This window comes from Paroedura picta, chromosome 4 (assembly GCF_049243985.1).
Source record: "Paroedura picta isolate Pp20150507F chromosome 4, Ppicta_v3.0, whole genome shotgun sequence".
Classification (NCBI taxonomy): domain Eukaryota; kingdom Metazoa; phylum Chordata; class Lepidosauria; order Squamata; family Gekkonidae; genus Paroedura; species Paroedura picta.
Window position 1 is genome coordinate 114,504,442 of NC_135372.1, and position 26,889 is coordinate 114,531,330.

Below are 26,889 nucleotides of genomic sequence, written 5' to 3' on the forward strand. Positions count from 1 at the left end.
AGTTTTGGTGATGTTATACAGTCACTTAATGTAAGTGATGGAAAATAAAATGAATGCAGAGAGGATATTTCAAATAAATATTTACTGCATTGTACATATGGGACTACCCAAAGGAGGAAAGGGAATGGGAACGAAGGAAAGAAAGAATGAGAGTCTGGGCCTTGAAGAGCCACTTCAGCACAGTAATAGAAAATAGCAAGATATCATAGGGGCATTCCAGAGATAAAGAACGGTGGTCAAAAAGGTGACAATAGAGATAGAGATATTTTAGGCATCGCTCGACCGGCACTAACCGTACAGTGAGAAAGTAAAAAGATCATGCATGTGGGAACGTTTGAAATTGGGTGCAAGAAGTTTAAAAGAAAGCAGAAGAGAGCTGAATCCAGTGGAGAGATTGTGCCAGTTTGTTTGAACAGTAATCATTTTAGACAAAGGGAAGAAGAGGGGAGCAGAGCATTATTACTGTAGGAAATGATATGAACTGAACTGCTGCTAATGGCGGCAGAGCAAAAAGAAACAGAACCTAGATATAGTGACAAGCTGAAAATAGCACAACTTGGTAAGCAGATGAGCATATGGAGAGGAAGAGAGGAAAGGATCACAAAGATGTACAACTTTTTAAGGTTAAGGGGAAGCACATGCAACAGCTCTATCGAGAACTGTGTGATGCTGAGGGAAAGAAGAGGGGAAACCCGAGCTTTGTTTTGAGAGAATTGGGTTTCAGGAAATGGGTAATATATTGAGAGAGAAAACTGCAGAAACCGAGGCAAGAAAAGGAGAGGAGTCTAACGGTATAGAACTGCAAGCTCGTGGGGTTGCCAGCCATCAGCTAGTGACTAGCGGAGAGGGGAAGGGGGGTGGTCTCAGCATGACAGCATTCTGTCCCTTCTGGGGAAAACTGAGAAGTGATATCATGTTTCTCTAGGAATCTCTGGAAACTCTGGTTTCTCCTGGAAGTGACATAATGCTGTCATGCCAATAACATTTTTTAAAGGTTCTTTTCTCCTACTAGCTAATAGAACAGTGGAAGATAGTGGGAGTTGCCAGCAAGAGGTCTTCTGCCATAGTGGGAAACCTGGGAACCCAAATAGTAGGACAAACTCAAGAGCTGCAGTGTCGGTAATATTGCTGAAGCACCAAGTTGTCATTGCTCAGGTGAACTACAGCAGAAGAACACAGGGTGTGTAAAACAAACAACTCCATGGAGAGCCGCATGCAGCTACCCTCAAATAGAAACTGGACCGTCTCACTTCTCAGCAACGTTGGGCAGCTGAATGTGCTTTACTATGGCCCATTATGCACGGCCGCCGAAACTGCAATTTTGGGTCACATGGAAAACACGGAGGGGGAAGACGCGAAGCAAACTGGTTATGCATGGGACGGGGCACGATGGCAGCAAAACCCGGAGCAGCGGGTGTTGAGGCGTCGATGCGGAGCCAAGGGGAAGCGAGGCGAGCGTGCTGCTGTGTTGGCGAGTGTCGGAGGCGGAGGCCAGGAAGGGCAGAAGCAGCCTGTGCAGGCACAGCCCTGCCAGGGTTGTCAGGCACGGAGGGGGAGGGAGCATGTTTCCCCTGCCCCTTAGTTTACTCCCAGTTCGCCTCTCTCCTTCTTTGCTGCCCCGGTTCCTCTGCCCCATAGGTTTCCCCTTTATATTGCTTTCCCTACTTTAAGCTTTGTATTGTATATTTGTGCTTTGTTCATTCACACAGTTTTATAAAGTTTTTGTATTTTCTTAGAGACCTCACCTCCGTTCTCGTTTGTGGTTGGGGTGTGTGTTTGGGAATGGGTGGGAGGTGGGTGGCCGGCCTCTCTGCCGTCCTTAGCCGCAGTGATCCCCTTGCCCCCCTCCACTGTGAGCTCTCCGGCCGCCTTTCCATCCGTGTTCCCTTGGGTTCCCCCCAGCCTGCGCCACTGTTCGTTCCAGCAGCCGCTTGAGCGGTCACGCCACCTCTGACCCACTGGCCTCCCCAATTATGCATGTGGTCAATTTGGCGCCGCCTCCGGTTGCGCCCTGATCGCCCAGGAAGCTGTGCTTTCTTCCGAGTTCCGCTAACGCGGCTTTTTCGGCGGCGTGCACCAAATCTGCGGCCGGTTGCAGCCGACTCCGTGCATTATCGGTGATTTTAGTCGCCGCCATTTCACCCCGAATGTGCACTAAAACCCCCGTGCATAATGGGTCCATGTAAAGCCTGGGCCATTTCGCACAGAGCTCAAAGTTGCTATTTGGTTGCCGTTTGTGAAAGCGCTACTTCAAGTAGCGAAATGTAACTAGCCGTGCCCGTAACGCACAGCTGCGGTTTTTGCGGAATTTGGCACTTTCACTTCTCGCCACTTTCGTAACCCACAGGCTTCCGGTTCTCCGTCTTATCGCTACAAAGGAGGTCCCTTTTTAGCACTTCTGGCCTCCCGTGCCCGTCAATCAAACTGCAGGCACACCTTTGACCTCGACCCTAAAGCCGAACTTGTCGGGGTCCCCTTTTTTTTAAAAAACCCAGGAAACCCCGTAGCAACGCGTTATCGTCCGATCATTGGCGCCCTTGGAACGTGTTTTCTATTGTTTTCTAGGAACCAGATGCATTGACATGTTTGATTGGTTAATCCCCGCCCACAGTACACGCCCACAGGTTACCTGCTTATATGCACCTGGGCAGACACGCGGTCGGCCTCACTCTTTTGTTTGCGTAGCCTACTGCCCGCAGCACAGGTCAACGTTGCAATGGAGAGGCTTATTTTTCAATTGCTGGCTTACATGCTCGCGGTGCTCCAGCGCATGAATACCGCCTTGTCGCGTCGGACGTCTGCTATCGCGGAGTACCGAGAACGGGTGCCCGGAACGCTGACCAGCAGCAGAAGACGTTCTGTAAGGGTAACCATGGCGGCCAAGAAACGCTGGCAAGCACTGGCAGAGGTCCGGTTCCCCAGACAGTTCTGGGTGGACGAACGATCCTCTGACTGGTGGGAGAATTTTGTGTGGACTCGCTGGGATGATGACCACTGGATTGCCAACTTCAGGATGTCGAGGGGGACATTTTTTGAACTCGTGGAGGCTCTACGTGGACGCATGGAGAGGCAAGTCACTGGCATGCGGCGCCCCGTTCCAGTTGAAAAAAGGGTGGCTGCCGCATTGTGGTACTTGGCCACCCCTCAGTACTTCCGGACAGTAGCCCAGCAATTCGGACTCGGAGTCACTACGGTTGGCGATATCCTTAAGGAGTTCTGCCTCGCCATGGAGGCGGAATTGTTCAGCAAAGTCGTGTGCCTCGGAGACCGGCTTGGAGCGGTGAGTGTCATTCTATCCCCTTTGCCCTTTAAATTTTTTTTCTTGTTTGACAGGTCAGCAACGAAGACGCGATACACCCCACGCTGACATGCAATGGCTTATATTCTTTTCTTTCCCTTATTCCAGAGTATGGACGGGTTTGCCAGGCTTGGATTCCCGCATTGTTTTGCGGCCGTCGATGGAAGCCACATCCCTATCCGTGCCCCCGGGGGAAGCATAAAAGAGTACGGGAACAGGAAGGACTTTTGCTCTGTTCTCCTGCAAGGAACAGTGGACTTCTCCGGCCGGTTTATCGATGCCGAGGTGGGGTGGAGTGGCAGGAGGCATGATGCCCTTGTTTTCAGGGAATCCAACCTCAGGAAAGCCATGGACGAAGGGGTCTTTGTTCCAGGAAACCCCACCGCCACCATTGAGGGCGTGCGTGTGCCGCCGTTGGTGCTCGGGGACGGAGCCTACCCAATACGACGCTGGCTCATGACTCCCTACAAGCGGCCAAGGACAGACGTGCATAGCCACTACAACCTCACTCACTCCCGGGCAAGGAATGTAGTGGAGCGTGCCTTTGGACGTTTGAAGTCCCGGTTCCGTTGCCTGATGTCCCGACTACACGTGCATATAGACAATGTGACTCCGCTGATCATCGCGTGTGTCATTTTGCACAACATATGCGAGGACAAGGGACATAACATCCCCTTCCCTGTGGATGAACCTGATCCTGTTGTCCTTGAGGACACACAAGACATCCCTGAAGCAAGGAGAAGAAGAATCTATGCAGAGGGGTGCAAGGTTCGGGACGCCATAGCCACCCACATCTACAGAAACAGGAGGCGTGTTTAATTGTTTTTCCCACTCTCTTGTTGGTGAATAAAGTTTTGTGTTATTTGTTTAACCTTGTCTTGTGCGGTTTGTGTACTTTGCCAGCAAAAAAACGGGGATTCTCTGGTCCAAAAGCACTTTGACAGCCCTAAATGCTAACTCCCAACTGAAATTGACAAACACAATACGGAAGCGCTGAATGGGGAAAGTTCGGGGAGGCGGGTAGCCAGGAAGTATTGGCGACCCCTGTCAAACCGGAGGATCAATCCACTTATGTTCCAATGAATAATTTTATTGGTGGGCAGCTTTGATACATTTAAAAAACGGGGTGGTCTATCGGAGCAACGCACGTTCGTTCCCTAACCGTCATTCCGAAGATGCCGAAGCCACGGAAGGGCTCCTTCTGGCAGCGCGCCGAGGCTGAGGCACTTCTGGAGCTTGTGCTCCAATCGAAAAGTGTTGGCCGCCTTATGGCCAGCACCCACTGCCACACCAAGGGTGCTTACCTGGTGTTGGCTTCAAAGCTGAGGGAAAGGGGCTACGTCCGGACCTGGGAGCAGGTCCGGACAAAATTCAAGCGCCTTAAGCTGGACTTCCTAAACAGTCTGGAACAGTGGGGGGGGATCCCGCAGCCAAGTGGGAGGACGGTCTTCCACGACCAGATGGTAAAAATATGGGAGAAGGCTGGGAAGCCCCCCCTGGACATGAGGAGGCATATGGGTGAGTGCTGCCCTCGTTGTGTTTTACCCTTAAACATGCATGGAATGACTAGCTGCCTCTTTCCCCTACTGTCCCCAATGAAATTCGAGAAAGTATTTAGATGCTGTCAACCCCCTCAGACTTAGCCAGCCAGTACTGTAGAACCACTTTGGTTATGCGCTTAGACTCTAACTGTGGTGTGTCCACCAGCTGTGTTTCATCTCTGTTTTGTGTGCTTTTAATTATGATTTGTCTTTTTCTTTGCCCAGCCACACAATCACCATCCAAGCTGGCAACAGCACCTGAGCGTGAGGAGGGGGAGGAAGAGGGACCTTCCACCTCGGGACAGGCTGCAGGTGAGAGTTTTATGCCTGTGCGGGAGACCCATGTGTGTGTACCCCCATGGAGCCATATGGGAGCCTGCTGTGATGCTCCCATTTGAAGTGTTATTAAATTCTTTGTTTGATTTCTATAGCTGAAACTGTGGAGGCAAGGCTGCGTGCGATGGAGGCCAGAGTTACTTCCCTGGAGGCTCAAGTGGCAGAGCTGAAAGGGGAGATTGAGCAGCAAAGGCAACAGAGGGAGGCGGAAGAACGTAGGTTATGTTCCCCACTGCCCAACTCTTCTCACACTGTGGCTAAGGCCACTTAAAAGTGTATGCATGTAAACTAAAGAAATTTGAAAATATGTGTGGCACTAATGTGTACTTTTTCTCCCTCCCCACACAGTTAAGAAGAAGGAGGATGAGGACCTCTTCCGCCGCAAAGTCCGGGGGTCCGTGGGAAGGTTGAGCAGGAGAGTGAGGGAGATGGAAGGGGCTGGGCAGGGGAGCAGTGGGACCTGAGTTTTGTTTCCTGTTTGTGTTTTGGGGTAGGGGTTGGGGGGGGGGCTCCAAGTTTCATTCCCTAATGTTTTTCCCCTGTTAAATGTATAGTTTTGTTAAAAAAAATTGGTTTTCCAGGGGGGTGGGGGGTGGTGGTGCTGGTGGGGCTCCAAGTTTCATTCCCTAATGTTTTTCCCCTGTTAAAATGTTTTTTAAAATAAAATGTTATTGCAAATTTTATAACAAGACTCCAGTGTGACTTCTTAAACTCGCACATATTTAACCCCACACCACACTCCTAAAACTCCTTGAACTAACACCCCTCCAACCTCCAACCCACACAGCAGTACCACAATATAGACAATCACTAGAGAGGCCGCTTTCGGCCTTGCAGATTCTACAGTAGGGTACACAGAGACAGAGTCAAAAATATAAACTTTATTCAACAAACAACAAAACACAGATAACATGAAATAGAAAAAGTGGGCAAAACTAGGAGGGGGAGTACTTGTCTGCTGGTTTTATTTTCCTCTTTCCGAGAATAGTCCTCCTTCGTGTTTGGGTGGAGGCATTCTGAGAGGGAGTCGGTGGGGTGGGTGCTGGAAGTGGTGGTGTTGGTGTGGGTGGTGGTGGGGGTGGTGGTGGGGGTGGTGGTGGGGGTGGTGGTGGGGGGGCGGGGGCGATTTGTGGAGGGTAGGCCCTTTCCATGACCACTACAGCCCTCTCCATGAGTCTCCTTATCAGTCGCACCTCCTCCACGCCTTCGCGTAGGATTTGGTTTGTCTCTCTAAGGACTGCCCTCAATTTTCTCCCCTCCTGGGCAATGAGTGTGAGCATGGCTTGGTCAGCGGCAGCGGCACGCCGTGACTCCTCATAGCAGTGCTCAAGGAGCCTCTCTCCCACGCTTGTCAAGACGGAGACGCGCCTCAGCCTGCCGCGTTCCCTCGTAAGCCTCTCCTCTGCTGGGAGCGCACCTCTAGGTGGTGGGCTGCCTGGAGCCAGGGGTGGTTCCTCCTCCTCATCTGAAAGAACCTCTGTTGGCAAAAAATGAGAAACAAAACTGTTAGTGACATCAATAAAGTCAAAACACACCATGGTGGACATGGTGTTCTTTTTTGTCCCCGTGTTTTCCTGCCAAGAATTTAAACAATCCCCGGCGAGCACATGGCTATTGTTTGTTTGCCCATGGTGTGCTTTTACTTTTGCCTACTTTCACAGCAGGACTCTCAACAATTAAAAGGGAGCACATGGTTAGTGCCTAGCGACATTGTCCTGCAGCTATGGCTCGAAAGGAACAGGTCATGCACGCTCACCATCTTGAATCTGTATCCGCCTGCGCCGTGCAGGAGGTCCAAGCAACCCAGGCTGTTCCTCCTCCTGTGTTCCGGGTATGAAATCTGCAAAAAAAGGAAAAAAAACAGATCTAGGACCAAAGGGTGGCAAAGCCAGCTTCAAAGGCTACACCAGCAACGCAGAGGGACTCTCTTCTTTCTCTTAGCAGTGCTGCTGCCCTGCACAAACAGAAAAGCACAAAGCAGTCAAAACAGCCCCCCCCCCTATTTTAACTAATACTTACCAATGTTAGTTGATGCCCCCGAATCACTATCCACGTCAGGTGCTGCTGGAGACTCGAGGGGCCCCGTCCCTGGCAACTGTGTCTCTGTGGACAAGAGCAGAAAATAGTGAAAAATGAGCAAGCATACACCATGAACCACAAAGCAAGCTCCCAAAGTAGTGAGCCAAAGTACTGCAGAAGGCCTATGGGCGAGGCATGCAGCAAATATTTTGGGGCTGTTGGTTAAACATGACCGTTTCAAATACTAACCACATCAAGCACTCCACAGCCAACCATCTTTTAAAATCTTTTAAAAATTAAAATTAAATTATAAAATTAAAACCGTTTCAAATAGTAAACACAGCAAGCACTCCACAGCCTACCATCTTTTAAAATCTTTTAAAAATTAAAATTAAATTATAAAATTAAAACCGTTTCAAATAGTAAACACAGCAAGCACTCCACAGCCTACCATCTTTTAAAATCTTTTAAAAATTAAAATTAAATTATAAAATTAAAACCGTTTCAAATAGTAAACACAGCAAGCACTCCACAGCCTACCATCTTATGCGTTGCAACGAACTGACGAGAAAACGATGGCCAAACGTCAGAACACACATTTGCTCAAAAGGAAATATAAAATAAAAATAAAATCACTTACCGGAGGCAAGGGGCGTTTGCTCAGGAGCCTCCTCTGGCTCCCCAGGAACGATGGCGATGAGGTCCAGCGTTACCGATTCCGCGGCTCGTTGCTGGACGGGGGGTGGAGGGCGAAAGCTGGACGAGGTGCCCTCGCCGGGATCCTCCTCAGCGGGTGGTTCCTCGACCGGGGCAGCCGGCTTCCGAACCACCTTAAGGCTCCGGCCGACGCGCTTCGGCCTGCCGGATCCTTCCCCGTCTCCGTACAGCTGGCGCTGCTCCTCGAAGTAGGGGCAGGTAACCTTCTCGTTGCCGGAACCCTTATTATGGTTCACGGCACGCATATACTCTGCCCTCATTGTCTTGGTCTTCGACCGGCATTCAAGGCCGGTCCTGTTGTGGCCCAGGGCGCGCATCTTAATGGCCACTTGTTCGAATACCTCCCTATTCCTGTGGGAGGACTGGAACGCGTCCTGGATTTTCTCCTCCGAGAAAATCCCGATCAGGTCCCTGATCTCCGCGTCCCTCCAAGTTGGGCCACGGCCGGTTGCAGGGACGGACGAGGCTTGAGAAGACGATTCCATGTTGCTTTCGCTGGTAGCTGAGCAAAATGGTGGTGGAAGGTGCAGGGTGCAACGGATCATATACCTTCCCGCACACAAAGACAAAGGGACTAGCCGGCTCCTGATTGGTAGAGGGCAGTAGGGGACACGCGCATTGGCCACATTAGGTCACATGTCACGTTCAAAACTCCTCACGCGGGAACAGGATCTGCTCCTAATGGCCAGATTGGCGCCCTTGTTGTTTGACTTAACGCATGCGCTGATTCGTTTACACGAGAGAAGAGCAGTTTGAACATGCAGCGGGAGCCATTTTAGGAAAATGTCCGCCATTACACAAACGCATGCCGGTGTTCAACCGAGAGCAAGTGCGGCAGTACTCGGCAGTTCCCCAATAATATTCACCAGCCACAGCATAAATCAACCAAACATGACATGTTACTGGCGTACGTTCGTTGGCACGCTCAGAGGAATGTTTTTTAAAATGAACGGGGGACGGCGACTCCGCTTGCCGGAGGTATAGCTGCCAATGGAAGGGGTTGTCCGCACCCAAGCACAAGCACGCACCGGGAACCACACAAAGACCCACTACACATAAGCCGCCCCTCATGATATCACCACGAATCATGTCTATTGAACCCCTCTAAGCTAAGCAGGAGACTGCGAGCGGCGACCGTTCGTTGGCACGCTCAGAGGAAAATTTTTTAAAATGAACGGGGGACGGCAACTCCGCTTGCCGGAGGTCTAGCCGCCAATGGAAGGGGTTGTCCGCACCCAAGCACAAGCACGCACCGGGAACCACACAAAGACCCACTACACATAAGCCGCCCCTCATGATATCACCACGAATCATGTCTATTGAACCCCTCTAAGCTAAGCAGGAGACTGCGAGCGGCGAATGTTCGTTGGCACGCTCAGAGGAGAATTTTTTAAAATGCTCCCTGTACGTTGACTCCGCTAGGACTGGCCGATGGTAGACGGGGTTTTAAGCTTTGGCCAAATTTAGGGAACGTGACGGTGTGTGCCACTGTGCTTGTGAAAAACTCTTGTGGTGTCCGGGCAGAATTTCCTAAAGTGATCGTGCTTGAAAGCCAGTCGCTGTCCCGTTGCCTCGTAGATCCCCGCTCACTCGGAGAAAAAAAAAATGGCGAACAGTTCGCCGGAAGTTTCGAGGACAGGCTCGGGAGGAGGGACTTTGAAGAACCCGCAACAATGGTAACGCACAGGTCTTTAGCGCTACTGTTGCAGATTGGTTGCAGGAGTGTATCGCTATCCGGAGGGTGAATCCAGTTTTCTGGATTCCCCTAAAAGCGCTACAACAAAGCGCTTTTGGCGGGTCGGTTTCAGGATTGTTGCAGATCGTTAACGACGTCGTGCGTTATGGCAAATTAGTAGCGTTTTCAATCAGCAACCATTGTGCTATTTTTAAGCCGTGGGAAATGCCCCCCTAAATTCTACTACATGTGACAGGTTGTAACATACAGGATTGACGCCTGTGAGGCAGACAGTTAAGAAGAAGAGGAGTTGGTTCTTATATGGTGCTTTTCTCTACCCGAAGGAGGATCATAGCAGCTTACAGTCGCCTTCCCTTCCTCTCCCCACAACAGACACCCTGTGAGGTAGGTGAGGCTGAGAGAGCCCTGATATCACTGCTCGGTCAGAACAGTTAAGAGATCAAGATGGAGGAACTTTTTTTTTTAATGCCTGGTGTGAGTTTGAACAACAGTGCAAAGGGAGAAGTCCCTTCAGCCTTCCCATGGATTATTTTTCCAACCTAATGCCCCTAGGTTTCATTCTGGGTTAGAATTTTACATGATATGGATGTAATAAGTGATAGTTGTCTTTCAGTTTTGGTGTGATTGTCCAGGTCATGACTATCCCACCCCTCGTTCTATCCCCCACGTACTTTTGATACCAGATCTGTTCACTGATTCTTCTGTTCAATCGGGATTTTAAAAACGTTTATAGAATCAGAAAGTTGCCTTTGTGATCATGTGTGCGCGCACACACATACTTCTGAGTCTTTGTGGAAGATAAAGGACTTTTTCAGAAACAGACAATTTATCTTAAAAACTGAGTTATAATACAGGGACCGGAATGGATGGATCTTTACAGTTTTTACATGCCCTTTTTAATACCTCTGTTCCACACGTCAACAAACTGCCAACACAAGGTAACTGCGCTCAGATCAAGAAGGAAAGCCCTTTCTTTTCCCCTGAAGGAAATGGGGGCCTAGCTGCTTCTTGCTCACTGAGAGAGGTGCAGTGCACTGCATGGGGCTTGACAACTGCATTTTTTACACAGAATGAAGCAAGAAACCTGAACAAATGCCATTGTGCTGACAGAATGAAAGGGCTGCTCACTCTTTTTTCATTTTTGACAGAATGAAGAAAAGCTTTTGACAAAATCCATTCTACCCTGGGAATGAAGTTATTTATTTGACTAAATGCATTGTCTCGCTCTGATTTTTTCCCCTCCTTTAAAAAAAATCAAATTTGCTTGTCATTCCAGGCAACTTGAACCTGGCCGTGCTGTAACCAAGCTTCTCAATCTTGGGTTACTGATTCCAAATGGATGCAGATTTCCTAACTGCCATCCTTACAAATTCTGTCTGGGTTCTGAAAGGGATATCTTTTATTTGAACTGCTCTACTCACTGGAGGATGGCTGAGAAACAGTTGGATCTCCATTGTTTTTTTTGTTTTTTTTTTGTCAAGCACAGGTGTTCAAAGAAGGAAATTACATGAGATGTAGTTGTGCTCTCTGTGCAAACACAGACTCAGTGACTGACTGCCTGGTTGCTTGGAGAACAAAGAGGATCTGTGGGCAGGCTTATGTTAATTCTGTCCTGTGGTTCATCCTCATTGTTGGATAAATGAAACCCTCTCCTCACTGATCACCTGGGAAGCTCTCCAATGTCCTATTGCCAGTGTGTTTCTCAAAAGATGCAGTTGCATTACTGAGTACAAGTCCCCCTGCCATACCAAGTATAGCTGCAGCCCCCAAAGCAGGAGGTGGAAGCAGATGAACACATGGAAATACATTATGGGGAATCGGACCATTGGTCTGTCAAGCTCAGATCTGTTCCGCACAGCGGTGGCTGCACTAGGCCACTGCTGGGAGTTCACGATGGGGTTATTTGCCCCGCCACTTCCTGTGTTCCTGTGGTGGACAGTTTTCAGAGTAAGGCCCTGTCTACCCTGGATTTATGTCTCCACAGAGGCAGCTGGGGTGGGAAGGTTTCACCACGCGCAGGGGGCAGGGTTATTTTCTCAAAAGTGGGACTGCATAACAACGCAATCCCACCTTCATGAAAATTTTAAAAATGGCCAATTAGTTTTGCATCACTGCAGAGTGCCACAGAGCCAACTGGGGCATTTTATATCCCTTGTGAGGAGCCATAGGCAGGAGAGGAGCTGGGCCTGGAAGGCCTGACTCTTCGCTGTCCACATGGGCCTGCAATTGGATAGGCCCTGTGGCCTCTGAGGAGAAACAGTGAATGCAGAAATATCCACATTCCCTTGCCATGAAGCAATGGATGCCCTAAAGCGAGCCGGATACGGGCTGGTGCAGACACTTGTGGAAACAGGCATAAACCCCACTGCCATGCAAGCGCCAATCTGGCTTTTTCTCCTCATGCGGAAAAGGCATCAGTGAGGTTTCCTGTGTCTGGTAGGACCTCTCCAAAAGGTCTTTCACATCACCTACTACCTCATTCTTTTAACTGAAGATGCCAGGGATTTTATCTGTTCCTCCTCCATGCAAAGCAGATACTAAGTTATGGTGGATGCGTGCATAACTGCTGTCCATCCAAAGATATTCTTAAAATACTGCTTTGTATTATTATTTTCTTGAGGTCCCTCTTTGTAACTTGCTATGGAAGTTTTACGCATTGTGTCATAATTGGTGTCTTATCCATTCCTCCTTTGGGGACTAATGGACTGTTATACAGAGAACATGGCTTTCGTTTGTTAATACTACCATATTTGCGTGCAATTGGATGCCCACACATTTATTATTTTTCTGTGTTATAGAAAATTATAGTCTTCCTTTCTCATAGGGACTCAAGACAGTTTACACATAGTGAGTCAGTGCAATCAACAAAATGGAATGTCTGATAACTATTGCATTAGGATATTAGAAAGCTGGAGCTACCAGAAAGGAACAGAATCATAGCATAAATATTAAAGTGACACATTAAGCAGCACAGAAAGTACATAAGACTCCTACTTATAATATGCTATATAGAGCAGTAAAGAGTACAAGTCCCAGTCATTCATTCAAGTAAGTTTGTTAAACCATTTTGTACTGTGCAGCCTTATTACCTGCACAGAAAAGCCCTGTCAAAAAGTTCTATTTTGCATTTTGTTGGAGAATGTAAAATTTTTAGATGAAAGATAAAGGTAATCCAAAAAGTACATTTCTTTAAAGCAGGCTTCCTTGATGGCTCTGGAAGGGTTTTCTTAATGGGGTGGGAGTTATTTAATTTAAATATATTTTTTATATTTTTTAACTTTATGAAACATTTATTGGATGATATAACCTTATATGGTCATGTTGACCCACCTACCCCTCCCAAAATTGCCAATGACATGCCTGGAGGGGGTGGGAAGGGGAGGGTCTCTGGATGGCCATGCACACAGCTATGCCTCGCAACCATTTTCTGCACAATCGCACCACTTCAGGGTTTCTTGAAGCCTGAAGAATGTTCCGGCTGTTTCTCAATAGTAAAAAAGTTGAGAATGGTTGCTATAAAGACTTTAAATAGGCAGGTATGTGGAAAGTTCTCAGCAATGAACAACCAAGATACATGCACAATTATATTTACAAGGTTTTTAAAAAGTGTCAATGTGATATTGATAGTAGATAAGGAGTATGAATGTGGCCTGGCAAACTTTTTATTATACCAGAATTAATATATGAACGAGCCAACATGGGCCAGAGAGATGTGTCCTATGCAGTTAAGATGTTGTGCTTAATAAGCACCAGGTAAGTGGAGGAGTGTTTGGGATTCCATGGCTTGTGCAGAGCCTGATGAGCCTGAGAAGCACTAACAGCAGATTTCTTAATGCAGCCATAATCAAATCAAGTGCTAAGAATCTGGGACTCACCTTTCCTGATAGCAAGTCCCACCAAGCCAGTTTGGTGTAGTGGTTAGGAGTGCGGACTTCTAATCTGGCATGCCGGGTTCGATTCTGCACTCCCCCACATGCAACCAGCTGGGTGACCTTGGGCTCGCCACGGCACTGATGAAACTGTTCTGACCGAGCAGTGATATCAGGGCTCTCTCAGCCTCACCCACCCCACAGGGTGTCTGTTGTGTGGAGAGGAATGGGAAGGCGACTATAAGCCACTTTGAGCCTCCTTCAGGTAGGGAAAAGTGGCATATAAGAACCAACTCTTCTTCTCCTTCTTCTTCTTAATAGATCCAAGTAGGATTCTGAACAGACCTGCTTAAGATTGCTCTCTTAAATTTTTATAAGGGCGTTTGGTTGAGGCTGGACACGTGGAGTACTGGGGAGTGTGATCAGGTCCCCCCTCCCCTGGTTCCAGGCTTAGTTATTAGGTTGGCCTGGATCCACTGGTTGATCCACCCTGAAATATTCCATCTTTCTATTTTTAGCTTTGCATCTCCAGCTTCCCAGCCCATACTGGTTCATCTGCTTGTGAGGTCGGGACAATCTTTTATTGTAATAATGGGGTATTTATGGGATTTTATGGGATTTTACTTTGATTTTATATTTTATTGTGAACCGCCGTGAGACCTTTTTGCAAACGGCGGTATATAAATCCAATTATAAATAAATATAAATAAGCTTTTACATTAATCCGCCATCTTGTTTTTATGTCCTTGTTTTTATGTTTTTGTAATTAGGGATTTATTATTGTTGGGATTTTAATCAACTTTTATAAACGGATGTTTTATTGCATGTTGTGAACTGCCATGAGACAGCAAGTCCGAGAATGGTGGTATATAAATATAATTATAAATAAATAAATATATAATGGAGTGAATTTATAACCTTATCAGTGTCTAACCCTTGAAGAATCTGTGCCACCTCATTTGAGAACATGAGTGTTCGTGCCAGTTTTAGAGTACTGAATGTTCAGTGGAAAGGTTCCTCTGTGGTTTCGAACTGAATCAAACTATCTGTGTGGGCCCTTCTGTGCTCCTATGCTGTTACATCATATTTCTTTGCCTCTCTGCCTCAATAGCATATACATTTAAATGGTGAATGCTGCAGTCTTTGTCTGTTACTTAACTGAGGTTTATTAATCTATAGAATCTATAACAACCCTCCTCCTACACACCTTATGTGGACACCATGCTAAGACATTTACTAAGCTCTGACTCACTCAGTTCCTATATTGTTTGAAAGCTCAGAGTACAAAGATTTGCAGGAAAATACCTGATAGTACCCACAAAACAAGCTTCAACAACTTCTGAGGCAAATGGAAGTATCAAATAGTGCTATGGAACTGTTATTTCAAAAAGCATTTTTTTGAGAAAAAAAAAAGGATCTCTAGGCAATAGCTGTGTTAAAATTGCAAAATGTTCTACTTGGAGAATGACAAACAGAGAAGAACTGGAATTGCTTTGATAGTGAGGTGAGATGTAGCACAGGTAGTCAGGGGCTGTAATAAAAAGTCAGAATAATGTCAATTTAGGCTCCATGGAAAGCCTATCAAAATAATTATGATTCAAGTTTACACAACTACCGATATCAAAGAGGAAAAAACTGATCACACTTAAGATGATGTGCTGGTAATCATAACTGACAGAAACACAAAAGTAGAAAACAAAGACCATTTTCACACAAGTGCAAACCTCTGCTGTAGTTCAGCAGTGGAATCGACTGCCTAAGGAGGTGGTTAGCTCCCCGTCACTAGAAGTTTTCAAGCAGCGGCTGGATAGATGCTTATCATGGATGCTTTAGGCTGATCTTGCTCTAAGAAGGGGGTTGGATTAGATGGCCCCTTCCAACTCCATGATTGTAGATTTGATCAGTGTTTTAAATAATTTTTGTTTGGAAAACTTTCTTCACAACTTTTTGCCTCCCCAGCAGTAGATGCAAATTTAGTGGCCCATTACCTTGCATTTTCCAAATCTATTTTTTCTGTAATCACCCTGCCTTTGGACCTGAACCCGAAGTTTTCCAGTGAAGAATCTCCAATTTTGAATTTTGTTTCCCACCACCTTTTTGTGTCATCAATGTTGCATGTTCACCTGCACCTCAGGTTATCTCCTGGCCAATCTGCTAATTTTTAAAACATAAGGTTTATCATTTTATGCCACACACACACCCATTATCATATAGCAACATAATGTGAGGACAAAACAGTCAGTGAGGTTTCATGTAGCCTTATTCATTCAATTATTCGCCCATAAGTTCCTTTCCTTTCCTTTCTTTCTTTTTTTTTGATAAGTAAGTTTTGATGCCATGTGCTTGTGTTGTTTCTTTATTCTCCCCACTTCCCTTCTCCTATAGCTCCTAGCGTGTTTTCTTTTCTTTTTTACAATATTATGACGTTATAACACTACTGCTTATACAAAAAAAAGGCAAAATGCTATCTAAACCAGACTTTTCAAGCTTTTTACCCTGGAGGATCCCCTGAAATATTTTTCAGGCTTTGGAGACCCCTGGAACCAGGCCAGAAGTGTGGCTAAATCCATTAAGACGGGAAAGGCTGGAAGACCCCTAGAGAGCTCTCACAGAACCCCAGTGCTTCAGGGACCCCTGTTCCAGAATAAATTAAAGAACATGTAAAGAATGGATTTGGATTGCTCAGTTCAGGTGAACTGGAAGAGGAAGAACTGTGGATTGAAACCAAGGAAGAATGCTCCAAGACTATCCCAGTAGCCAAAGAAATGAAAAGGCTTAATGGATGAACTCTTCCTGTATGCCTGATTTCTTTTTCCAAAGATAGGCTAGATGCAAAATAGAATCAGAAGTCTAAATGCAGCATTCCGTTGATTGACATGTATGGACAAAGGGAACTATTATAATCACCAGTGTAAAGACATAGAAGAGAACAACAAAAAAGGTAGAACAAGCAATCTGTTCCACAAGCAATCAATGGAAAAAATGAAAGCACAGTTAGGTAAGCTGAAAGATCAACATGGAAATACACCAACAGAACAAGATAAAATAAAGAAAACATGAGAACAATACACTGAAGACCGATACAGAAGCGGTGAAAGGATAACAGCAGCTGGACATATATTTATCCTAGATGCTTTGCGCTGATCCTGCATTGAGCAGGTGGTTGAACTAGATGGCCTTTATGGACCCTTCCAACTCTATGATTCTAACAGATGCCTTCAAAGAAGTATCTTTCAAAAAAGAAACTGCAATTTTAGAGCTTGTCCTTGACAATTCAGAAATTTCTGGTTGTGCAAAATGCCTCAGCTTGAGCTGTGTATTTTGAAGAGAACCTTGATGCTTGGGCTTTCACAGTTATCTGGTGGAACAACATACCAGTCGTTCCTTCATTTCTGTCCTTCCATAGACTCTGGGCTTTTTGTTATAGTTTATCGGTCTTAAATATTGTAATGATTATCTGCCTCAAATCGTTTTGGAGAAAAGTAGACCAACAAATGCTGTAAAATAAATGAATAGAATTTGCAGTGAAATACAATTCAGAAGAAAATCGTTTTCACTTTGACATATTAGACAGTTGCTCACTGCCTTTTCAGAAGGCTAAGGCTGACACCATGGCTGCTCTAAAAATGTGGCCATTTATAACAATCTCTCTCTCCACAGACATAACTGGGAGAAAACACTAGCTATCTCACCTCTCCAGTGCTTGGAACACAGTTCACAGGATGGCTGATGGCTCTCAGTTAAAGCTTAGTCCCATAAAAGAAGTGGTGAGTTCAGGCAGAGTTCCCTCGTACTCCCCTGACACAGCAGGATACTGAGGAAAAGAGATCACAAGCAGTGTTGTAAAGGCACCAAGACAAGACTCCCTAGCAAAAGATTAACATCAGTCAGTCTACCTTGAAAAACATGCTGTGTTGAAAAAGAAGAATAAAGCTGAAACTTAAAGCTCTCCATTCTATAATCTGGTTGGCTGATGAGATCTGATTCTCTCCCATGAAAATAATGTCAAAGAAGTGAAATTCATTTCTCAGTTGCATACAGAAATATTACCCAAATTAACTGGAAAGCAAACTATACAAATAATACATGAAAGAATGACAGTTAACCCCAGGTTTCTTTCATTATGCACTCCACACGATACTGAATTTATAAGATTAATGTTGCTTGAAACAAAATTATTCTGAGGGGGGGAAAGGTTGGAAAACGTTCAGAGGTTGGGATCATAGTGGCCCATTATGCACGGAGTGGAAAGTCCGCATTTAGGGTGGAATGGCAGCAGCTAAAATCACCATTTATGCACGCCACAGGCGTCAACCAGGCGCAGAGTCAACGTTTGCCGCCGAAAAAGCCCCGTTAGCGAGATGCAGAAGAAAGTGGAGCTTCCCGGAACCAGGGTGCAACCAGAAGCGACTCTGGAATATCCGCGTGCATAATCGGATACTCTGGGTTTTGCCGCCATTGCATTCTGTCCCGTGCGTAATCGGTTTCCTTCACTTCCTCCTCCTCCTCGTTCTCCATGCCACCGTTTCAGCGGCCGTGCATAATAGGCCAGTGAAGTAATCACACTAATGCCTTGCCACATGACCAAATACCACCCCAAATTCACCCTTCATTCACTGGTTTTTATCAGTGACATTGAAAGTTCTTGAGTGGGATACCCTACTGAGAAGGTTGACAGTTGGAATCTGGAGTTGTCCCAGAATACAAGTGATCTTCAGACTGCAAAGACCAGTTCCACAAGAGGGAATGGCATCGTACCCCTGTTGCACTCCCTTTCCAACCTCTGCCATCCCCAGTCTTTGCCCCCAGATCCCAAGATTTCCCAACCTAGGACTAGCAACCCTAGCAAGCACCATGAAGAATTGATTCTGAGGTAACCAATGCAAGCAGTGTGGCTGGAAATGAAGGGGACATTTGACCCACAGATACACAGTACACAAAAAAGAATGTTCCACTGACGTAAGGGGAAAATAAAATTTGCCCTGTTCTTTCGTTATGTGGTTACTGACACGGCCGCCTCTTCATACTCTAAAAGCACCATCAGCTTCTTGCTGCCCATTTTGTGTTGCATTTGACTAAACTCAAGAGCTACGAGTGATCCCAAATTGGTGAAAGTTACTAGGGGGAACCAGACAACAGACTAAAAATGGAACATTTTTCTACTGGGGCACATATTACTGAAAACATGGGTTGGGTTTCTTTTACTAATACTTTCGTAACAAATAACCTGAACATTAATATGGATACATGTTAATAACATAATATTTAGTTTTCCATTCTGAAATAGTGTTAATGCTATCTTTGCTTTAGGCTTTGCTATTTTAGTCAACCTGAGAAAATTAGCTAGATTTGAATTGTGTCAGGGAACAGAATGATCATTGCTGCAACAGAGATATGCCACTGATCTGCATAGGAGTTTTAGTTGCCCTTTTCACAGCCTGGACCTGTTCATAGTTCCTTGGTAATCAATCACACTTTATTCAAAGTGTGACTTTATTCATCTATAACTATGCATTGAATTTCAATGCAAGGGTATTCTGATGCATTCTACTGGAATGTAAGTTATTTTTGTCTGATCTTAGCGAAATACCCACAGCTGCAAAGTGTGAGTTATCAGGAAAGGAGAATTTGATTTTTTTCCAGTATTGTATTTCCATGGGTGGAAGATCCCCATCCGAAGAGCATGGTTTTCTTGACTCCTCCATCCCATTTCAACCTGAAATGCTGTTTCTGGAGTACACCCAGGTTTCTGGAATTATTTCCAACTGCAGGTAAAGGAGAAAATGGGAAACTTGTGGTCCAAGGGGGAAAATCCTTCCACTGTGCTAGATCCTATATTTATATTGGAAAACAATGAAGGCACTATAGGATTAGTCTAAGTTGGCATTTAAATCAGAAAACTAAGGGCACATCTAGCAGTTTCTAACACAATTCATGAATACTGTGCTTGGAAAATTTTATCAAAGTATACCTGAATTTATTTGGAAGAATGTTTATCAGAAAAAAGGTTTCAAAGAAAATGACATGTAAAAAGTGGTTTCTAATATAAGGTGACCAGATTTTAACATTGGTAAAGCGGGACACCATTGACCGGGGGGGGGGGGGGTCTTGATTAAAAATATGGTCTATATGGAGAAACAAAAAGTTTCATAGAAGGCATAGAATGCAAAAATAGTATTGTAATATATATTTTTTAATTTCAACATAAGTACAATTTGCCAGGTACCCCCAGATGTCCCTCCAAAAGTGGGACAATCTGGTCACCTTATTCTAATAGGAAGTTTTCAAAAGATTAACCTTTTCAAGGAATCAAAATGTACAATGAGATACTAGGGGAAAATCAAGTTGTTGGTCACAGCCCAGTGAAGAAGAGGGCACACTTAGGCTCATTGATAACAGTAGGCTTCATCATACTTTACCCTCTGAGGGCCCAATAATTTTTTCCTCTCAGATTTTGAGGCTGAGGCTTTGGTATTACTCAGACCACACATAAAATAGTTAGTAATGGGACACCAAGTAAATAAAAAGATAGGCAAACCAGTAACCATGCAATTCTGATACTTAAAAAATTAATCACAAGACAAGCACCAACTCTTTTTTTTGTAATTAAGTAACAAAATGACAAAACTCTCAATTTAAAAAGGGCCAAAAGATAGTTGAGACCTAAAATATCTGAAACCGCAATGTTAGTTCCAGTAAAAATCAATGTGTCTCTCACTAATGACTAGGAGCAGGAGTTACCCTACGTTGCCAGATCTCAGTTACTCTCGATTCTTTGAAGCATATATCCACAGAAATCATCTAATTTTTCTGTATCACGGTACACCAGGGAGAACATTGGGCTGCTTCTTGAGTTTCGTTTCTGAGCAGGGCACTTTGCTTGACCTGGAAATGAAACTGAGAAATCACATTTCCAAATTGCTGCAGCCCACTCATATGGTCCATTTCTCATTCTCACTGGAACATGCAGTCGCCTTCCCAAAGAGGTGTGAATCAGCCCTTGAGAAAACTCTGTATGAAAACTGATGAAGGGTTTCCCCACCAATGCTGCTTCTTCTTTGCAGAACTCAAAGCAAATAACCAGCCTTCAAGATTCCTGTCTGGAACAAGAGCCTCCAAAGTGGAACTAAGAATGTAGCAAGAAGAGAATTAGAGCTTCTTGTTGGATATCACCACTAATTTACTGAGGATTCTTTTGAGCAGGTCGCTGTCTAACCGATTCTAGAAGCAGCCAGTGTGATGCATTCATGATGGACCAGGGTTGATGTATGGCTTACAGCCCCCAAGCAGCTGCTTCTACAGATAATGGACCATACTACATAGTCCCATGCTACTTACTCTTTACTAAAATAGCTTCTGAAATTTCAGTGGAATAGAAATCTAAGCAAATGTCATGATTTCTTCTCAGGAAAAGAACATGAGAAATTTGTAAGGAAGGCAAAATAGTTCGCAAAGGAAGAGTAAAGATTTAAGAATGTTTTTACATCATTTCTAATCAGGTGTGGAGAGTCTCTATGTAATGTAGAAGATTCATATAAACAGTGGGGTCCTCCACATCTCTAGCTTGTCTTCACTGGAAATGAAAATATGGATTGGAAGTTTTTCCTATAGGAAAAATATCTGAGGCATTTTGCAGGAAGACAAAAGAGCTTGGATCAAGCTAGCAAAATATCTCAGTTGGGTTTCACACATCTCTATGTAAGGTAAGGTAATCTCCATGCAGTGCAGAGTATCCATACAGGAAAAGTATCACATGTTACAATAGTTACATGGGGAAGGTATCATGCAAATGTTGTTTGCAGCAGATTTTCAAGGGGAAGGAATGTACTAAGCACACCCTTCCAGTTGATCTCAAAAGCTAAACGTCCCCATTGGACCAACAAAACATGTTTATACCTGTATTCTTCACCTCTGAAAATCCTGAATCTTATGTACCCCTCTGTTCGTAGCAGAATCTCATGACTTTCTATCAACTCAGCCTAGCCTAAAAGATGCCTCCTTACAGTGAATTTGGCCACCTGGATCCACAGCACAGTAATATTGAGACTTGACTACAATAATGTGCTGTCATTAGTCTTCCCTCAAAATCAATTCAGAAACTCCAGCTGGTTCAGAATGCTGCAGTTTGGCTGTTTGCAAGCTATGCAAAACTAAAATATTCAAGAGGACTTCTCTCTACAGGCAATAGAGTTACAATGTATTGAATGATTCACAACGTTACTGGGAAGCATTATTAAGGTCTATACTACCATGCATAGCTTGCTAAAAGTAAGATCTTACTATGGCATTTGTCATCATTTAATGTGTCACATTATGCTTTGCTTCACTTCTGATTTTAGACTTGTGAGCCAGCTTGGTGTAATGCTAAAGAGTGGCAGCTTCTAAACTGGTGAGCTGGGTTTATTCCCTGCTCCCCCACGTGCAGCCAGTTGGATGAGTTTGGCTAGTCACAGTCCTGAAAGGGCTGCTCTCACAAAACAGTCCTGTCAGAGCTGTCTCAGCCCCACCTACCTCACAGGGTGTCTGTTGTGCGGAGAGGAAGGGACGGCCATTGTAAGCCGCTTTGAGACTCCTTTGGGCAGTGAAAAGCGAGGTATAAAAATCAACTCTTCTTCTTGTGATTAGTTCTACAACCTAATCCTGTTGCATTGTTTATTGAATGTCCCATCTGCCCATGGTATTGACTTACTCCATAAAATCCACATGAAGTCCAAGTGAGAAAGGCAGGCTACAAACAAACAAGATCGTGGTTGGACACATACCTGAAGATGTGCTGGCCACCCATTGGGTGGGTGGAAGGGTACAAGATTAAACCCAAGCACCCCCTTCCCCCTGCCTTCCTGACAGCACCAAGAGACAGCAAAAAGAGATCATTGCCATGTGAACTGGCCAGGGCCCTTGTCTCTTAACCAAGTGCAGTTTATTTAATAGCATTGCCTCCTTTCTTCATCTCTGTTCTCGCCGTATTGGAAACTGTTAATAAGTAAGACCACATCAGAGATGCAGCTTGCTCACATAATCCCTCTTTAATTGAATCTATATCATCAGTTTGAAACGAGTGCCTGTTCTGAAGACAATTACACATTGCACAGGAAATTCTGTCCTCAGAGCAGTGGTTGCCAACCTGTATGCTGACCCACCACTACACATTTACTTGGTATGGTGCCCTAGGCAAACTCTAAACTCCAACTAACCCAGCGTTCCATTTTCTACAATGGCTAAGCGATGTTTCTGAGAAGCCAGCAAACATTTCACAAAGGGGGGGGGGGTTGCCCCCCACTATGACCTTCTAGTAAATGGCATACTGAACTATATGGCCTTTGCATATGGAGGTTACATTCTATGTTTTGACACCACCCCCTCCTCCTCTGTTGCTCCCTCTAATCTCCACAAAGATTCTAAGAAACTCATTCTAGTAACCATCAGGATACATTTTACTTAATCCACATGTATATATAAGGAAGAAAAAACAGTTTAACATAGAAGATATTGTTTCCAAGGTCAGAGCTTGATTTTCAAAACATGAAAGAGAGAAATGGAAAGGGCAGGGGGGGCCATTAGGGAGAGCTGGCCCACAATTGACTTCCAAAGGTTTTGCAACTAGGGTTGTGTGCAGTGGCGTCTGAATTGGCCATTCCTGGAACAGCCGATTCGGACGTCACACACAACCCTCTTTGGATCCAGACCCACAGGTTGTGAAATACTACCTCTTCCCTTAAATTCCATAATTTTGTACAGGAGAACCTTTAAACCATCTATTGATGACGATGATGATAATACTAATAGAATTATATGCCACCTCTCTCCACCATGTGCTGTTGAGGCTATTAACAGACATCAATTAAAAAGCACAATACAAATAAATATAAAAGGCAATCCACATAAACAGACCCGATTAATGAATAGCTAAATGGAAGAGCTGTGCTTTGCAGGCCCTGCAGAACTTAGGTAAGTCCTGCAGGGCCCACATACCATCTGACAGCAGGTTCCTTTAGGATGAGGCCACCCCAAAGAAGGCCCTAATCTTTGTCAGAAGAGGTGGCTTGCCAGGCATGAAGATCCCACACCATTTAAGGCTTTAAAGGGTAATCATCAAGACCTTGAATGTGATCCAGAACTCAAACTGCAGCCAATATAGGATAGACAGGATAGATGTGATCTCTCTGAAGAGAACCTGCCAGCAATCATGCCACTGGGTTCTGGTCTGTCTGTAATTTCCAGAGTGCCTTCAGGGGCACCCCTACACAGAGCGCACTACTGTGAATAACCGTCTAGCCCACATCAACAAATAAAAGAACACAAAAGTTGAAATTACATGAACTCATGAAGCTGCCTTTTGCTAGCCCTGTATGGATACACCTCCTTGCTGATGGCTTGTGAGCACATTGCCTACATGCAGAGGAAGTGCCAGCTTGTGCATTTTCTCCCTATGATTGGCAATACTAAGAAAGCAGCATCCCTCATTACAGTAGTGCATGTGTGGCCATTTCCTTGGCACATTTGCACTGTGCAGATGACCTATTGTCCCTCTCTGCATATGCAGTCAAAGTGCAAGAGGGTCATGTGTAGATAGAGCTATAGTCTCTTGAGCATTGTCCCACCCTCGCGCCTGCCCTAAGTTACCTCTCCATTTCCTGCCCACTTCCAAGCTTCCATGGCAAGGGAGGCAGATTCCCACCCCTGCAGGAGTTCAACCACTGTCTGTAAGGTTATCTCCAGTGGTCCTAATTAATTACTGACAGTGCCACCACTGTGGCCGCCTCACTGGCCAAGCCATCAAATCCCCATTCCTTCTTCTCCTCTTCTTCCCCCCACCTGCCACTCAGCCCTTCTCTTCCCTACTTGCCTTGGCATCAGCTGCCACCACCTCCACTTCATGGGGAAGCGTCTTCTGCTGGAGGGAAGGCAGCATATTCCCCATCGGGGCAAGTGGGGGGGGGGGTGTCCATGCAGGAAAGGCAGCAGCGGCTTGTGCAGCGAGGAGGCAGTACCTCCTGCCCTCTCCCTCCCCAAGCAGTTCTTAAGCAGTGGTGCCACCACCTCACTGCGCAAGACACCACCCCCATCCCTGCATGCACGCATACACACACACATACCTGTTCATCCTAATAGGGAGTGTGTTGCCTTCTTTCCAGTAGAAGATGCTTCCCAGCGAGGTGGCAGTGGCAGCTCAGTGGGGTGGGGGGAGAATAGGAGCAGAAGGGACAGGGGTGTGGTGGCTTGGCTGGTGAGGCAGCTACAGCAGCAGCGGTTAATTAGGACCACTGGGGAGAGCCTTACAAATGGTGGTTGAACTACTGCAAGGGTGGGAATTTGCCTCCCTCACCTTGCCCACCACTGGCCAACCATGTTCAGATTTGGGGGGGGGGGGCGTATCTTATGTATGGCCGTGAGTATGCATTGCCACGTGTAGGTTTCAATGTTAAAATAATAATTAGCACTCAAGGGAACTTCTCTGATTGGTTGCTTCCAGTGACTGACAGGCTGAGGAGCAGTGAGTGAAGAGTGCATTGCTCTCTCTTGTGCCTTTCCCCTTGATAGTGAGGAGGGGAAATGGTGAGACACAAAAGCAGAAAAAACAGGCTTTTCAGTGTGGAGGGGTGAAAAAGCACAGTTTACTATCCCGCAATTGCAGGCAGGAGACAAAGTGCAATTTAGCACTCTGTGCGGAAATTCCCTTCATCTTCATCCATCAGCAGAGCAACGATAGGGCAAAGGGAGCATCTCCTAGGAGGCAGTGAACTGAAAGAGCTGCTAGAAGGAGACAACCCTTCAGATATGTTCATAAGTTCAGCACACTAGCAGAAACTAAAGTTGCACTTACTGAGAAAATATTAAAAGACAAAAGACTCCTGCCAGAGAAAAAAATTGCATACAGTTTGAGTAACCCTTCTGATGGTTGATGTTTTTGTCATGCGGGATCTTGTGACATTTGAGACTGTATCTGGAAGATAAGCAGTGATTCTGTTTTCTCTAGGCAGGTAGAGAGGAGAAAAGTGAAACTATATTGAGGATTGGGAAAATTCTTGTATTTGCTGGATGACTTTGGAACTGTGGTTTTTATCTGACCTGATGTATTAAATCTGATTCTTTTGGTTCAGCTGCTGCTCCATGATTAGGGGCTAAAAGCCTCATACTTAACTGTATGACCAAATGTAGTGAACTGCTTCTCAGAAAGCTATCTCTCACAGTTTAATTTGTCTCACTTATCCCTCCACTCTGTCACTTTTAAAGTAACTACTATGATCATAGCAATGCCATTTCCCCTTCTATTTGGAAGCAAATAATGGTCCCACAGAAATATATCAGGCACTTAATACTTAAGTGTTGGTCTTGCAAACAGAACACTCCTTAAAGTATGTTCCAAGCTGCAGATGTGTGGGTGAGGGAAAGCAAGCCCTTATGTGACTTATATTGGTGAAAAACAGGACTGGCTTTTCTCTGGAAAGGAACATAGATTGAAGCAAATGAAGCAACAACAAAAGGACCACTGATCGGTTCTATATTACAGATGCCAAGTGACTTTGGATGAAAGAAGTCTTTCTTTTTTAGTCAGTTATGGACGCATGTGAATTTAACAGGGCATGGGGCTATATTAGCCCAGATTCTACAATGAAGTTCTGCATATGTGTGGAGCACCCTACAAACCATGCAAGCCATTTAGGTGTGCTTTCTCATTGTGATTCATACTCCTTGACATGGAGCATCCATGTTCATAATCACCAGCACTGTTGTGTGTGTTTGTATGTGTGTGTGTATTCCAGACCTGTGCTGCCAAATCAGATCAATGGGCCATTTAAGTTCCCCAGTCTCAATTGTCCCTTGAGAATTAGGAATGAACCACATTGATCTAGGAGCTAATCATTTCCAGATTGCTGTAGGATGCTCTCGGGTGTATACCCATGTTGGTCTGAAGCAGCAGAACAAAGTTTTATCCAAGGTACAAGTTTTCAAGGTAGCACTGAACTCAAACTTTGTTCTGTAGGATGCTCTGCGACCAAATGACTTAACTGCATAGTTTTAGGTGTTTTGAATTCAGGTTTTTCATTTTAATACATATATTTAAAATGCACGTCAAGTTCTGTTACTAGAAAGCTTTATGCATGAAAATGTCTGGGTTATTATGGTTATAAAACAGATTTCTCCCCAAATAAGACCAGTGTGAAAGCACATGCATGTATAACACTGAATCTATACATGGATGTATTTAAAGGAAATATCTTCCTGAGATTACAGCCATTTAATGACAATGAGCTTTTCAGGTAATCAGGCAAAAGGTGACCCATTTTAACTGTTGCAGAACTTTTCTGCAGCTCCTATCGTGTAAGATCCCTTCATGAAAGGAAAAGGGTAAAAAAAAAAAACAGATGGCAGGGTGAATCTTGGGAGCCTTGTTGAAGAGTAGTACAAGTT

General features: G+C 45.2%; 1 protein-coding gene across 1 annotated transcript; it reads right to left on the minus strand.

Annotated features, from left to right (window-relative positions):
- Positions 1–6,041: 6,041 nt before the first annotated feature.
- Positions 6,042–9,517, minus strand: LOC143836234 (uncharacterized). Its single transcript, XM_077335264.1, has 4 exons — positions 7,835–9,517; positions 7,195–7,278; positions 6,932–7,015; positions 6,042–6,652 (listed from the first exon to the last, which is right to left on the minus strand). Exons 1-4 carry the CDS (start codon positions 8,454–8,456, stop codon positions 6,111–6,113), a joined length of 1,332 nt encoding a protein of 443 aa, XP_077191379.1. The 5' UTR covers positions 8,457–9,517; the 3' UTR covers positions 6,042–6,110.
- Between the last annotated feature and the right edge of the window lie 17,372 nt (positions 9,518–26,889).